At 37.5% G+C, this 15,118-nt stretch overlaps 1 protein-coding gene across 1 annotated transcript in view; it reads left to right on the top strand.

Annotated features, from left to right (window-relative positions):
- Positions 1 to 15,118, top strand: part of DNAH6 (dynein axonemal heavy chain 6) — a 241,149-nt gene that overhangs the window by 28,550 nt on the left and 197,481 nt on the right. The window contains exons 3-4 of the mRNA XM_073897471.1: positions 9,750 to 9,923; positions 13,677 to 13,936. Of these exons, the coding sequence (XP_073753572.1) occupies positions 9,750 to 9,923; positions 13,677 to 13,936 (434 nt within the window). The remainder of the gene's footprint in view (positions 1 to 9,749; positions 9,924 to 13,676; positions 13,937 to 15,118) is intronic.

Here is a 15,118-nt window from a genome sequence, read left to right as displayed (position 1 = left end):
TCCTCTTTAGGATTATGTATAATATATATACTTAATTATATAAGTTGTAAGGCTCTTTGAGATATTAGGGTACCATTTAATACTTGTACCTTCAAGAAGAATAATATATATGTTACATATAGTTATTTCAATTTATTACTTTTATTTTTTTTTTAAAGATTTTATTTATTTATTTGAGAGAGAGAGAATGAGAGACAGAAAGCATGAGAGGGAAGAGGGTCAGAGGGAGAAGCAGACTCTCCGCCGAGCGGGGAGCCCGATGTGGGACTCGATCCCGGGACTCCAGGATCATGACCTGAGCCGAAGGCAGTCGCTTAACCAACTGAGCCACCCGGGCGCCCTCAATTTATTACTTTTAAAGTAAATGCCTAGTATCCTAAAAATTTTTGTGCATGTCTGAAAACACTTAATTTTAAGAATCCATTTGTGCCCTTGGATAATTCTAAATCCATGGAAAGGAGCAGTGAACATGCATAAAGTAAAAAGTGAAGGTTATCACTCCCACCCTGGGACATTACTTACTGCTGTTAGCAGTTGCCCTTTAGGCTGTTTATATGTTTATTCAAGTGTGTGTGTGTGTATAAACATATATAATTTTAAAATAAGATATGGAATACATACTGATTTTCAAAATGAAATAAATATACAGAAGTTTTTCCAATCCCTGCTTAACGAGCTATCTTTTCTAACAGCAGCACCGTATTTTGTTGCATGGGTAACCTATTAACTGGTGTCCTATTGATGGGAGTTCAGCTTATTTGCTATTTTGTTATGTTTTTATTTTGTGATTACAGATAATGCTGCATGGGATGGCCTTACTTTTGTACATATAAAGATGGATTCCTGGAAGTATCATTTTATAAGTCATAGACTTCTGTATACACTCCTAATTTTGAAAAATATTGCTCAATTGCTGTTGAGGTTTAACCAGTTTCTACCTACAGTGTAGAAGAGGGCCCATTTGCCCACATCTTCGCCAAACCTGACCCTCAGTTCTTTTATTTTTGCTAGACTGACAGGTTAAAATGGCATCACATTGTTGTAATTTGCATATTATTAGTGAAGTGTATTTTCATTCATTCATTGGCATATTACTGTTTTGTGGATTCTGTTCATAAATTTTGCCCACTTTAACATTAGATTGTTGGGGCACCTGGCTGGCTTGGTGGGTGGAGCATGCCACTCTTGATCTCGGGGTTGGGAGTTCAGGCCTGCGTTGGTTATAGAGATTGCTTAAAAACTTAAAAAAGTCAGATTGTTGGGGCACCTGGGTGGCTCAGTTGTTAAGCGTCTGCTTTCGACTCAGGTCATGAGCCCAGAGTCCTGGGATCGAGCCCCACGTCAGGCTCCCTGCTCCGCGGGAAGCCTGCTTCTCCCTCTCCCACTCCTCCTGCCTGTGTTCCCTCTCTCGCTGTGTCTCTCTGTCAAATAAATAAATAAAATCTTAAAAAAAAATCAGATTGTTAACCTTTTCCCCATCAGTTTATGAGTTTTAAATATCTATATATATTATGAGTATTAACCCTTATTCCATTGTTTCTCAAACTTCAGTACTCATTCATTTTGAAGGAAAACAATCTTAAGCATCCATAGTTCTGATTTGTTGTTTTTATTTTTAGGTTGCTTTATGGCACTGACCTCTGCTGTCTCTTCTAGGGAGTTCATTCCGTGTGCCTCTACTACATGTGTGGGGCATCAGGGCCTACCTATCAATTTTCTCCCATGGACTTAGTATGAAACCTTTTACATTTATTTCTCTGTAACATATTGTCTTCACTTGGCAAAAGTGTAACCCCTTTATGATTAATTTGTTCTGTTTGTCTTCAGTGCAATTAATTGTGTATATTGAATGTTTATTATGTACCCGCTATGCACCAGGCTTTGGGCCATGCTCTGGGAATATAGCAGTGAACAAAGCAGACAAGATTCCGGTTGACATTCTAGTAACCCTAAATAAATAGACTGAACAATGTCATGTAATGATAGGTGTTAAGAAAATAATACAGGGAATGTGTTCGAAACAAATGGCAGACTACATTAGGTTGTGTGACTACAAAGGTCTCCTTAAGGAAATGTCATCTGAACAAGTCCCAGACTATAGCCCACATCACCTGCCACACATGTGAATGGACAAGCCATCGGCTGATTCCAGTCCCCAGCTTTTGAGCTGTCTCAGCTGATGCCTTGATGGAGCAAAGGCAAGCTGTCCCCACTGAGTTCTGCCTAAATTGTAGATTTTTGAGCAAAATAAATGGAGGTGTTTTTTAAGTCATTAGGTTTGGGGCTGTTGTTAGGTACGAAAAATGACTAGAGCAATATGACTAATCCATGAATATGGTAATTCATACAGTATTAAAAATAGTAAGGAATAAAGTGAAAACTACCTGAATTTCCATCATGCTGAGAGAAAGTAGCTTTGTATTCAAGTGACTGATTTCATGTGTACGGGTATCTGTAGTTTGATTTGTTTATATAGTGTTAATACTATGGTATGTTCTTTTTATGATTGCTACCCCTTCTCTCTTTCCCTCCCCTTCACTTGCCTCTTCTCCTCTTCCTACCCCTTCCCCCCTCATTCCTTCTTTCTCTCCCTTCCTCCCTCCTACCCCCTTTCCCTCTTCTCTTCTTTTTCTTTCACATTTTTTCCTTCCCATTCTCCCATCTCCGAGCCCCTTGTCTATGGTATCTAAGGTCATCAACAGTCTAGTGTATATCCCTTCTTGCCTTTCTCCACACTCAGTTTTATACAAATGGATAAACACACACAAAATACATATTTAGACTTCTGGACATTTGCCTTAAAACATATTATAAATATAAATATAGTACTCTACATGTTGCTTTTTACATCTAAATATACATTGTAGGACTTCCTCAAGGTCAGATGATATTTCTTTCTTTTTTTAGAGAGAGAGAGTGCGAGTGTGTGTGTTGGGGGGGGTAGGCAGGAGAGAGACAGGGAGAGAGAGAATCCCAAGCAGGCTCCACACTCAGCCCACCACACCCAGCCTGGAACCTGACACCAGGCTCAATCTCATGACCCTGAGATCATGACCTGAGCGGAAATCAAGAGTCAGAGGCCTAACTGACTGAGCCACCCAGAGGTCCTTCAGATGATATTTGTGTAACATTCTTTTTAATGGTTGCCTATCCCAATAAAGTATCACATTGCACAAATATCCCATAATTTATTAAATCATTCTCTTTTGGCACATTTGTTTTATAAATATTCACAGTGGTGCAGCAAAATCGTTGTATTTTCCATCCTGACTGGTGCTCATATTCTTGTGGGATAGAGTTCCATGATTGGTATTGTTGGGTTGAAGAGAAAAAAATATATCTATGTAATTTTATTTGATTCAGACACATTTTACTTGGGGAACAGTTTCTCAAACCAGTGCCTATGTGTTGCCTAAATTAAATTTCACTTTCACCCTTTCCTAGGTTTTCCTGTAATATCTTCAGCCTTTTATTGCCTGATTGGGAAGGCTGAAACTGCACCCTCACACGGGCTGCTGCTAATCATCTCCCATGTTATTAGTGGTAATGGATCCTGTTCTTATCGGAATTGCAGCGTTCTCTTTGTATTGGACTTTTGTTTTCTCTCCATTGACCACCATTTTATACTCATTCTGTTGACAGCATTTCCCCACATTTTCTTCCATTTTACTCTTCTTTATTTTTGTACTTTACATTTAAAGCTTTCGTTCATGTGAACTTTTAAATCTGATGTGAGGAAAGGGACTACATTTTCTTCAAAATGTTTTGCTAGCACCATGTTTTTCCCCACTAAATTAAAACACCACCTTTATTATGTATAAAATTCTCATATATGGTGAGACCTAGTTACAGATTCTTGATTCTTTTCTCCACTGATCTAACCACATTGTTTTGGTGACAGTGGCTTTGTAGCTTTGTTTTGATAAGTAGAAGACAACTGCTTCCTCACTATTCTTATTTTTTATATATTCTCTGTTTTAGTTATCCTTCCCTATAAACTTTAGCATTTTTCCTTCTTAGTTAAGTAATTCATTTTAAAATGTACAGAAGTTGCACAGTTAAAGTCTATTTTCTCCCACTGTCCCTCATCCATCCAGCTTCCTTCTCTAGAGGCAACCAATCCAATGATAAGAGTGCTGTGTATGCCTTCAGAGATGTATTATATTTTATAAGCCTAAAACTAGCATACTAAACAAACTTTTCTGCCCTTTGCTTTCTTCATTTAATACATAGCTTGGAGATCATTTTATATCAGTTCAAGAAGTTTTTTTATATCAATTTTCATTATAGCTCATAATTTCCTATCATAGATGAATGTGCCATAATTTATTTAGCAAGCCCCAAATTTATAGCTTAGGTTTTTAAAATAGTATTTTTATGACAACAGTGTTACAGTGAATAATCTTGGACATGTCTTATACATGTGAGCTGCTATCTGTAGGCAGACTTCCTAGAGATGGGGTTGCCAACTCAAAACATACGTTCATTTGTAATTTTGGTTAGTAGATGTTGCTTCAGTAATAGAAGAAAAATGCTATCTCAGAGTAGTTTTAATTTAAATTTCTTTTTTGAATAAAGTTGAACATCTTTTCATATGTTTAGGAGTTATTGTTTTTCTATCTGTGAAATGTATGAATTTCATGTCTTATTTTCTAATTGGGTAGTTGATAGATTTCTTATTGATTTGCATGAGCTCTTCATACGTTAGGAAATAAGTCCCTTATCTGTGATAAGCATGATAAAAGTTTCAAGTTTTGTTTTAATTCCTAATTTTTATGTAATTGAGTAATTTATGTCTTCTGAGTTTTATGGAATACTTAGTCCCTACATTTAGCAAGATTGTAGAGATAAAATTATCTAGTGATGTCATGGATACATTTCTTTAAAAATTAAGATTATTTTTATTATTTTTGTTATTTTACATTTAAATCTTTGATCTATTCAGTTTTTCCCATTGTAATGAATGAGAGGATCCAACTTTTTTCCTAACAGCTACCCAGTTATTTCATTATCATTTATTGAATAATATTATTTTCCTAAAATTATCACCTTTATTGTGGGCTCAGTCCCCTTTTGGATTTTGGGATCCATTACTGGACTTTCTATTCTGATTCATTGATCTGTTTTCCTATTCATGTGTCCAGAATACACAGTTTTAATTATTGTAGTTTTATAACATTTTAATATCTGGCAGGGCTGGCCTTCATTGATCACTCTTTTTTCCCCAAAAACTTTTGAGTCTATTCTTTTTAATAATTTTTATGTATTACATTTAGGGTCAGATTGTCTAATCTCCAAGTCATCCTGTCAGGATCATATTAAATGTATAGATTAACTTAAAATTGACTTTTATTATAATAAATTTTCCAAGTCAAGAACAAAATAGAATTTTATTTGTTTGCTTTTTCTTCCATGACCATCATGAGTGTTTTAAAGTCTTCTTCATATGACTTTTACTTATTTCTTATTAAGTTTATGAACAGGTTTTATTTCTGGATGCTAATTTTGTGCTAGGTTTTCTGTTTATTGTCTCAGGTGTTTCAGGCAAACAATAAAATCATCTGATAATAATGACACTTTTGCCACCTTCTTTCCAATTTTTATATTCATACTGTGTCTTTGGACTATTGCATTGGCTAATACCTGTAGAATATTAGAAATGACAGTGAGGACAGTAGACATTTTTTGTCTTTCTCCTGAGATTAGTAGGAATATTTTTTTTTAATATTTTACATTCCTTTTTATGTAACTCTTTGTTTTTTTTTTTAAGATTATTTATTTATTTATTCATGAGAGACAGAGAGAGGGAGAGAGAGAGAGAGAGAGAGGCAGAGGGAGAAGCAGGCTCCCAAGGAGCAGGGAGCCCGATGCGGGACTCAATCCCAGGACTCCGGGATCATGACCTGAGCTGAAGGCAGATGCTCAACCATCTGAGCCACCCAGGCACCCAGTAGGAATATTTCTAAGTGTTCCCCCATAAGCATGATATTAGCCATTGAGATTTTTAAGGAAGTATCTATCCTTTCTTGATTAATGTTTTTATCAAAAATAGATTTTTATTAAAAAAATCATAAATAGGGGCACCTAGCTGGCTCAGTCAGAAGAGCTTGGGACTCTTGATCTCAGGGTCGTTAAGTTCAAGCTCTGCCTTGGGTGCAGAGATTACATAAACAAACAAACAAGCTTTAACAAAATCAAATAGATTTTTATCAAAAATAGTTTAATTTTATCAAATGCCTTTTTGACACATATGGAGATGAGCATGTGATTTTTCCCACAATTAGCATTTGGCATTTCCTTATACTTTTGCATGTTTTGTTTTTCATTCTCTCTGAGATTTTATAGTTTGCTATAATAAGGTCCTATGTTTCTTGTTAAATTCTTAAATATTTCAACCTTAGATTTTTATTGTGATCCAGTTTCTGTTTATTTTTAATATGGAGAAAAGCAAATGGATTTTGTCTGTTTACTTTGTAACCAGAAACCTCAGCAATATTCTTTTAAATCCTTATAATTACTTCAGTAGTTAGGCTTTTACTTTTAATGTATATAATAAATATCATTGATAGAAAATTTTGTCTTTCTTTCCTAGTGTTTACACCAGTTACTTTATTTTTTAGATTAGGAGTCACTATGGCCCATGGGTCAAATCCAGTCCTATAACCTGTTTTTGTAAATAATGTTTTATTGGATCACAGTGATATCCATTTATTTTCGTATCGTCTAAGGCTGCTTTGGTGCTGCAATGGTAGAGAAGTTCTGACAGAGACCATCTGGCCCACAAAACCTAACATATATACTGTCTGATCCTTTACAGAAAAAGTTTACTGACCCCTGTTCTAGATGCTTCCATTTGAGAATTGAAAAATGAAGTTGGTAGTGAAAATAGCGATCTTGTTCTTGATTTTCATAATGGCTTTAGGTTTTTACTATTTAGGGTGATTGAGGTTTGCTGCTGATTTTGCTAAATAGGTTATATTAAGAAGTGTTTCTCTGTTTCTATTTTATTATTATGAAAATTTTCAAATATACAAAAAGATACAAAAAGAAGTATAGTAAACAAGTATGTGTATCCCAAGTTAATAATGTTGAATTTTGCTTAGTTTGATTCAATATCTATTTTTAAAGGAATGTTACAAATAAATTTCAAATACCTTTTGTACCCCATTTTAGTCTCAACGCCCTTTCTCCTTGCTTGGAGATGATCACTATTATGGTTTATGTGCATCTATCTAATTTTTTGTATTTTTGCCAGTTTATTTGAAAAAATCAATTTCTCCCAACGTTTTACTATAAAGAGTTTCAAATATACAGAAAAGTTGATATAAAAGTAAAATGAATACTTATATACTATCTACCTAGATTTAAAAATTGTTAGTGTTTTGCCATATTTCCTTTCTTTCTCTTTCTATATATACATATTTGCTTGTTGCTTTGTTATTTAAAAGTAAATTGTAAGGGACTTTTTTTTTAAGATTTTATTTATTTATTTATTAAAGATTTTTATTTATTTATTGAGAGAGAGAGAGAGAATGGTAGAGAGAGAGCATGAGAGGGAAGGAGGTCAGAGGGACAGGCAGACTCCCTGCTGAGCAGGGAGCCCGATGCGGGACTCGATCCCGGGACTCCAGGATCATGACCTGAGCTGAAGGCAGTCGCTTAACCAACTGAGCCACCCAGGCACCCAAGATTTTATTTATTCATTTGACAGAGAGAGACACAGCGAGAGAGGGAACACAAGCAAGGGGAGTGGGAGAGGGAGAAGCAGGCTTCCCGCTGAGCAGGGAGCCCGATGTGGGGCTCGATCCCAGGACCCTGGGACCATGACCTGAGCCGAAGGCAGATGCTTAACCGACTGAGCCACCCAGGCGCCCCTGTAAGGGACTTCTTGAAGCTGAAATGAAAAGGCACTATAATTAGTAACAGGAAAACATGAAAGTATAAATCTCATTGGTAAAGGTGAATATATAGTAAAATTCAGAATAATCTGATGTGAAGGTGGTGGATTAATCACTTATTTATAAAACTAGTTAAAGGTTTTTTTTTAAGATTTTATTTATTTATTTGAGAGAGAGAGAGAGAATGAGAGATAGAAAGCACGAGAGGGAAGAGGGTCAGAGGGAGAAGCAGACTCCCTGCTGAGCAGGGAGCCCAATGTGTGACTCGATCCTGGGACTCCAGGATCATGACCTGAGCCGAAGGCAGTCGCTTAACCAACTGAGCCACCCAGGCGCCCAAAACTAGTTAAAGGTTAAAAGACAAAAGTAGTAAAAATATAGCTGCGCTACTTTGTTGTGAATACACAAGATAAAAAGATATAAATTGTGATATCAAATATTGATGGGGGTTCCCCTTTCTCCACATTCTCACAAACACTTGTTTCTTGCCTTTTTTTTTTTTAAGATTTTATTTATTTATTCATGAGAGACAGAGGGAGAGAGAGAGACAAGCAGAGGGAGAAGCAGGCTCCCAAGGAGCAGGGAGCCTGATGCAAGACTCAATCCCAGGACCCTGGGATCATGACCTGAGCCGAAGGCAGACGCTTAACCATCTGAGCCACCCAGGCACCCTGTTTCTTGCCTTTTTGATACTTGCCATTCTGACAGGTGTGAAGTGGTATCTCATGGTTTGGATTTGCATTTCTCTGATGATCAGTGATGTTGAGCATCTTTTTCGTATACTTGCTGGCCATCTGTATGTCTTCTTTGGAAAAAATGTCTGTACAGATCCTCTGCCCATTGTTAAATTGGATTATTTTGTTTTTGCTATTGAGTTGTATGTGTTCTCTATATATTTTGGGTCTTAATCCCCTATCACTGTATGATTTGCAAATACTTTCTGCCACTTGGTGGATTGCCTTCTCATTTTGCTGTTGGTTTCTCTTGCTGTGCAGAAGCTTTCCTCCCCCTTCGTACCCCGTGATTCTGGTCTGTGTTCCTTTTCCACACTGTCATATACCTGAGATCCTCCCGACCCCATCTGTGTGTTTTTCCTTTCTTCAGTGAGTGGCTCAAGAGGGATTTTTAGCCAAAACCAAATGTAATTTACACACACTTGAAAGCTTAACAGCTGATTCCTATGCTTATTCTCAAGCTTTTTTTTCTCACTCCAGTTGTAAGAGATTAGCTATCATGCTAAAATCATAATGCTTAGAAACTTAAAGCCATTATCGTGAATTCCTTGCATTAGTGTATCATGTTGAATGCTGGATTTTATTGCCTTAATCTGAAATTTGATCAGCCTAATATAATGCCACAGTTTCTCCTATTATTTATTTATTTATTTATTTATTTATTTATTTATTTATTTATTTATTTATTTATTTTTGCCACAATTTCTTCTGGCTCTTCGATCAGTTATGGCTATGGGAATTGACTAATGGCTTTTGGGTAGAGTGCAAGGATTGTACAGTCCTTCCCACAATAACTGTTGTAATGAGTGGTAGGGGTTTGTAATGCACAATTACTGGATATGTGATTTCATGCTTCTGAGCCTTTTCTGTCAGAACCTTACTCCTAGAAGTACGCACTGGTAATTAAGGGACAGAATTAATAGAAACCAAATAGAAAAGTCTTAGTCTAGTGATGGACCATGGCCAATCCATGATGATAACTACCACACTGATTGTGACTTCAATAGGAAATTAGTCCAGGGAGATCAATTTCCAACAGGAATAGAGTCCAAAGTGAAGAATAAGACAAATTCATGTTAATATTAAAAAGATTAATATGTTTTTTTATTCCCCAAAGCCAGTGCTAAAAGTCTACCAAGATCATAAGAGGCCAGAATATATATATGAGCAGAGCCGACTTCAGTTAGTCACTTCTGGAATCATAAAACCTCCAAGAAGAGAGGAAAGAAGTTCTGCCAAAGTATCTATTCAGTTTCCTGAACAGCAAGTTCATGTGGTGAAGAAAAAACAGGTATACTGTTAAAATACTTAATTGAGCCTTTCACTTTAATTTTAGTTTCCTATAGCACTGCTAACATGCTTTTAACTCATGAGAATAGTTGCAAAATTTTTCTCTATCAGGTTACACAATGTATTTGGGGAATACCGTCTTCTCGGTTCTTATTCCAGGAAATTTTAGGCAGTAGAGGAAAAGCATAAAGGAAAACTTACAGCATCTATTCAGTGCCCTCTGATCTTCTCTTGCATATTAAAAGAAGACTTAATAGTGTTTTGAATTTTATTTTACCTTTTATGAAATTTTCATCATTATTACCCAGAATGACAGTCTTTGAAGACCTTGGTGAAGGGCAATAAAATAGAAACTAAACCAGCTAGAAAAACAACTTCTGTAATTGGTGAGCTGTAGAGTGGGAAGTTGCCTTGAAAGGAATAAGTGAACAGTAGCTCTGGGGAGAAATCCCCAGAGCACGACTTTCTATAAATACCTGTAGATAATTAAACAGAGAAATAGAAGTGGGAGAAAATGTGGACACAACTCACAATAAAAATGACAGTAGAGCTGAGAATTTTCTGAGCTTTCTACTGAGAGGATTCTTCGAGACCTGTTAAAGATTTCAATGCTAGTGTCTTTCAGGCTTTGGGCTAGGGTACTAGAGAGGAAGAGATGAAGACAGGTTCCATCTTTGAAGACGGCAGAATCTAATGGTGGGTAGATGGACAAGTGAGCCTCAAACTCAGTGGGGTGCAATCAGAGGTCTCCGTTGGTCATTTAAGGTACAAAACTGTGGCAAACTGAACAGAAGGGAATGCTTGCACCTGGTGGTGAGGGGAAGGGTCAGTGGAGGAAATGCCACTGTAGGGACTGGCACTAGGCTGAGAGGAATGAATGGACAGTTAATAAGGCAGATCAGGTGGGAGAGTGGTGGGTTTGAGAAGCTGGCTGGAAAGAGGCTCACTGTGGATGTGGGTGAGATCACCCTCAAAGAATATTACATGCTCAATTGTATGAAATTATAAAGCCTCAGTTAATTTCGTTTCTGTGAAATAGGAAAGGAGAACAAACTATCTTAAGTAGGGCCAAGAAAGTTCTGATTGCCCATAAATTAGTTTATTTGGTATAAAGTGGGCATCATGATCTTGAATTTAAAGGAGAGGAATGAAATTGTGCATATCTGGGATGAAGGGAGGGGGCTAAAAGGGAATGTTAAATTGTGTGTTATGCCTGGTTGTAGCTATAACTAAGTGAAGAATTCAGTAAGAGTTAGGGATTAAAGGGAAATGTAGAAGAAAAGGGATGTTCCATATAAAAGGAGGAGGGTGTTTATTCTAAGAAGAGGGTCATTTTAGGGGGATATTGATTTCTCAGAATGAGTTTAGAATGGAAATGTACCAGTGAGGATTCCTTGGGAGATAAAAGAAGGCAGGTGGAGGCATTGCTTTTGGTAATTAAGGAAGATTGACTTAAAAAAATTGGACTGGACATCCATCATAGAGAACACTACAGGTGTTCTATACTTTATTAATAAATGCTTCCTGGGGCACCTGGGTGGCTCAGTCGGTTAAGCTCTGCCTTCGGCTCAGGTCGTGACCTCGGGGTCCTGGGATCGAGCCCCGCATCAGGCTCCCTGCTCAGCGGGGAGTCTGCTTCTCCCTCTCCCTCTGCCCCGCCCCGCACTCGTGCAACTGCTCGAGCGCACACGCGCTCTCTCTCTCAAATAAATAAAATCTTTAAATCCGTACATACATACTTCCTTCATTCTCTTTCCACCACCCCCACCACCCACCCCACAAAATCTGAACTTATGTGACTGCTTAAATTGAATTACATCTTTGCACTGAGTTACATAACTGGAAATAAGTATTCAGATGAAAATATATAGGCCTATTGTTGAAGAAATCTTGTACTTAGAAGGCAGTAAAACTTTTTGAAGGATATAATAAAGAAAATACATGCATTTTCTGTTAAAATATTAATACTCTAATTCCATAAAAATATTAAAGTTGACTACAGCCCTTGTTGAAACATTGAGACAAGACAATGTGTATTTTCTATGGCTTAGGGGTATCTGGCTTGACCTCTTCTTTTACATAAGAAAACAGTGTTGTTGCTGCTGTCCCTGGCCATTAAGTGAAAAAAGCACATTGTATCTTTTGAGTTCAAAGATGTATTTTCTCTGGTTCTAAACTTTCTAGGATTTTTGTCTGAAACTCCTATTCACCAGGGTATATTGAATGAGAGATGGAGAATGATGGGATCTGTGAATACAAACTTCCTGGGGATGTTGTTCCATAGAGCTTGTGGTAATCAGTCTCTCATAGAAATGGCAACCCCGGGGGCGCCTGGGTGGCTCAGTTGGTTAAGTGTCTGCCTTCGGCTCAGGCCATGATCTGGTGTCCTTGGATCAAGCCCCTCAGGATCAAGTCCTCAACGGGGAGCCTGCTTCTCCGTCTCCCTCTGCCACTCCCCCTACTTGTGCTCTCTTATTCTCTTTGTCAAAGAAATGAAAGAGAGAAAGAAAGAAAGAAAGAAAGAAAGAAAGAAAGAAAGAGAGAGAGAAAGAGAGAGAGAAAGAGAGAGAGAAAGAGAGAGAGAAAGAGAGAGAGAAAGAGAGAGAGAAAGAGAGAAAGAAAAGAAAGAAAGAAAGAAAGAAAGAAAGAAAGAAAGAAAGAAAGAAAGAAAGAAAGAAAGAAAGAAAGAAAGAAAAAAAGAAAAGAAAGAAATGGCAGCCTCTGTTAGTTATGCTAACAGGCAATAAAGATATCATTCATATATTTACATCAGTTATTCAACAAAGCAGGTCTGCAATAGTGATTCTTTTGTCTTAATGCCAGTTGCCCTTCTGCTGGTGAGACCAGGTGATGACTGTTGGGAGTTAGTGTCAAATTTCCTGAAACATCATTATCAACCTCCTCAGGAGGAGGAAGTGTGTATGATGCTGCCCCGGAGTTTGCTGGGAAGAAACAAAGGAGTGTGAATGGCACTGAGAGCACAGACAGTGGAACTGGGGGATTAGAGCAAAGTTCAAGTGTGTGAACATGGCAGGGACTTAGCTTTGGTGCTCCAGTGGCGGTCCACAGCATCCGCAGCTCCTGCGAGCAGGTTAGAAATGGGGGATCCCAGGCTCCACCCCAGACTGACAGACAGAATCTGCATTTTAATAGGACACCTAGGTAATTCACATGCACGTTTAAATGTGAGAAGCACTGGTCTACAGAACAAGGCAATCATGAGTTTGTAGCATGAATGCTTCTCCAAGGCTATTATTATATAATGATCCCCGATACTCAATGTAACCACCCCTTACCTTCACTAAAAAGAAGTTTATTATGAGCTCTGATAACAGCTGTTTAAGATGTCACTCACTGGAAAGCATTAAGGTCCTCAGAACTAGGTGAGGGGGTTGAGGGGAGAGGCCACAGTCAAGATAGATGCAAAGCACCTGAGCAGGAAGAATGCTGGGCTCCTGAGAACCCCGTAGAGCTGGTAGTATTTTGATGTAATAAACACAGAGTTAAAGGAGAGAGGGTGACAATGGGAGATGCTGGGGGGGTTGGGAAAGGGGATGGACCCCGGATAAGGAAGACTGGGAAGGAATATATCCCTGCCTTATAATAATTTGAATTTTTCTGTTCAAAAATGTTTACCTTTGAACCCAAACATCTCAAGCAGTATGGTAACTAGTACTTGAGGTTAATACTTTGTCATTTTTTTATACTTTGTTTTTTGCAAAAACTCATATTTTTAAAAATTGACTTTGTTTAGATCCAGCGGCCCTCTACCGAGATGTTCGCTCCCTCTCCTAAACTGTCGCGTACCGGTATTGGAAGAAGAGGTCTCTATGGGACTAGCTCCTCAGCATACCCTAAGTACACTTTCCATGACCGGGAAGAAGTCATTAAAGCCAACATTCGTAATCCCTTGCAAATCATTAAAATAATACGTGAAAATGAACATCTTGGATTTCTTTATATGATCCCTGCAGTGCCAAGGTCTTCCACTGAATATGATACATATAATCTCAAGTGAGTTCTCTTTTATAAAACAGTGTATTCAACAGTAAAAGTTTCAGTTAAGATTGTGAATGTTATCCATAATTGACTGGGCATTAATGATAAATGTCAAATACAATTTTGGTTATCATCTGATGACAAATGAATCTTACTCACAACAATGTTATTTATTTTTTCCATTTAGCTTTCCTTTACTTGTAGACATTATATTACAGAGTAGTGCACTGTTATGCTTCTTCTATGTTTATATTATATAATGCCATCTATTTTTAATCAGTATTCCAAAGATAATTTTGATATTTTGTGATTCCTGAGAAAAAAAAAAGATGGCAATGTATAAAAAGTAGGTACATGATTTGCTTTACATACTATTTCAACTTTCCTTAGTAGAGATAAGATTTTTTTTTAGAAATAAAAGGAGCTTGATATCGGGAGGTGGGGGGATGGGTTAGCCTGGTGATGGGTATCCAAGAGGGCACGTTCTGCATGGAGCACTGGGTGTTATGCACAAACAATGAATCATGGAACACTACATCAAAAACTAATGATCTAATGTATGGTGATTAACATAACAATAAAAATTTAAAGATTAAAAATGCAATCTAGAAATAAAAGGAGATTGATAGCTTAAGGTATTTATATAGATCAATAACACACACTCACATATACTCTTTATTATTACTAAACACATTTGTTTCTGAAATAGAAGAATCATACAAATGTGAGTCTGTAAATTGCTTTTTTTTTAAAGATTTTATTTGAGAGAGATAGCGACAGAGATAGTGAAAGAGAGCACGAGTGGGGAGGAGAGGGAGAAGCAGGCTCCCCGCTGAGCAGGGAGTGACACAGAGCCCCATCCTAGGACACTGGGATCATGACCTGAGCCCAGGGCAGATGCTTAACCGACTGTGCCACCCAGGTGCCCCTATGAATAGCTTTAGAATTCAGCACAATAGGCAGTAGAATTTAAAGATGATACTGGCTTTCCCCCATTGTTGTTTAGTTGGGTGGACAACAGCTGTTGAGACAGTCTTTCCTGGGAAGGTGATAGGGGTTTAGCTTTACCACCAAATTCCCATTCTCTGCTGCATGGAAAGAAAAAAGAACTCCTTAAGAATGCTTTTACTGTCCCTTATGCAGCACTGTAGTTTTGACTGAGTCAGGTAACACTGAGGACAGCTCTCCTACTGGCAA

Source organism: Callorhinus ursinus, unplaced genomic scaffold (assembly GCF_003265705.2).
Source record: "Callorhinus ursinus isolate GAN/ISIS: 27379988/994484 unplaced genomic scaffold, GSC_fseal_2.0 scaffold10, whole genome shotgun sequence".
Lineage (NCBI taxonomy): Eukaryota > Metazoa > Chordata > Mammalia > Carnivora > Otariidae > Callorhinus > Callorhinus ursinus.
This window is presented reverse-complemented; position numbering and strand designations above follow the sequence as displayed.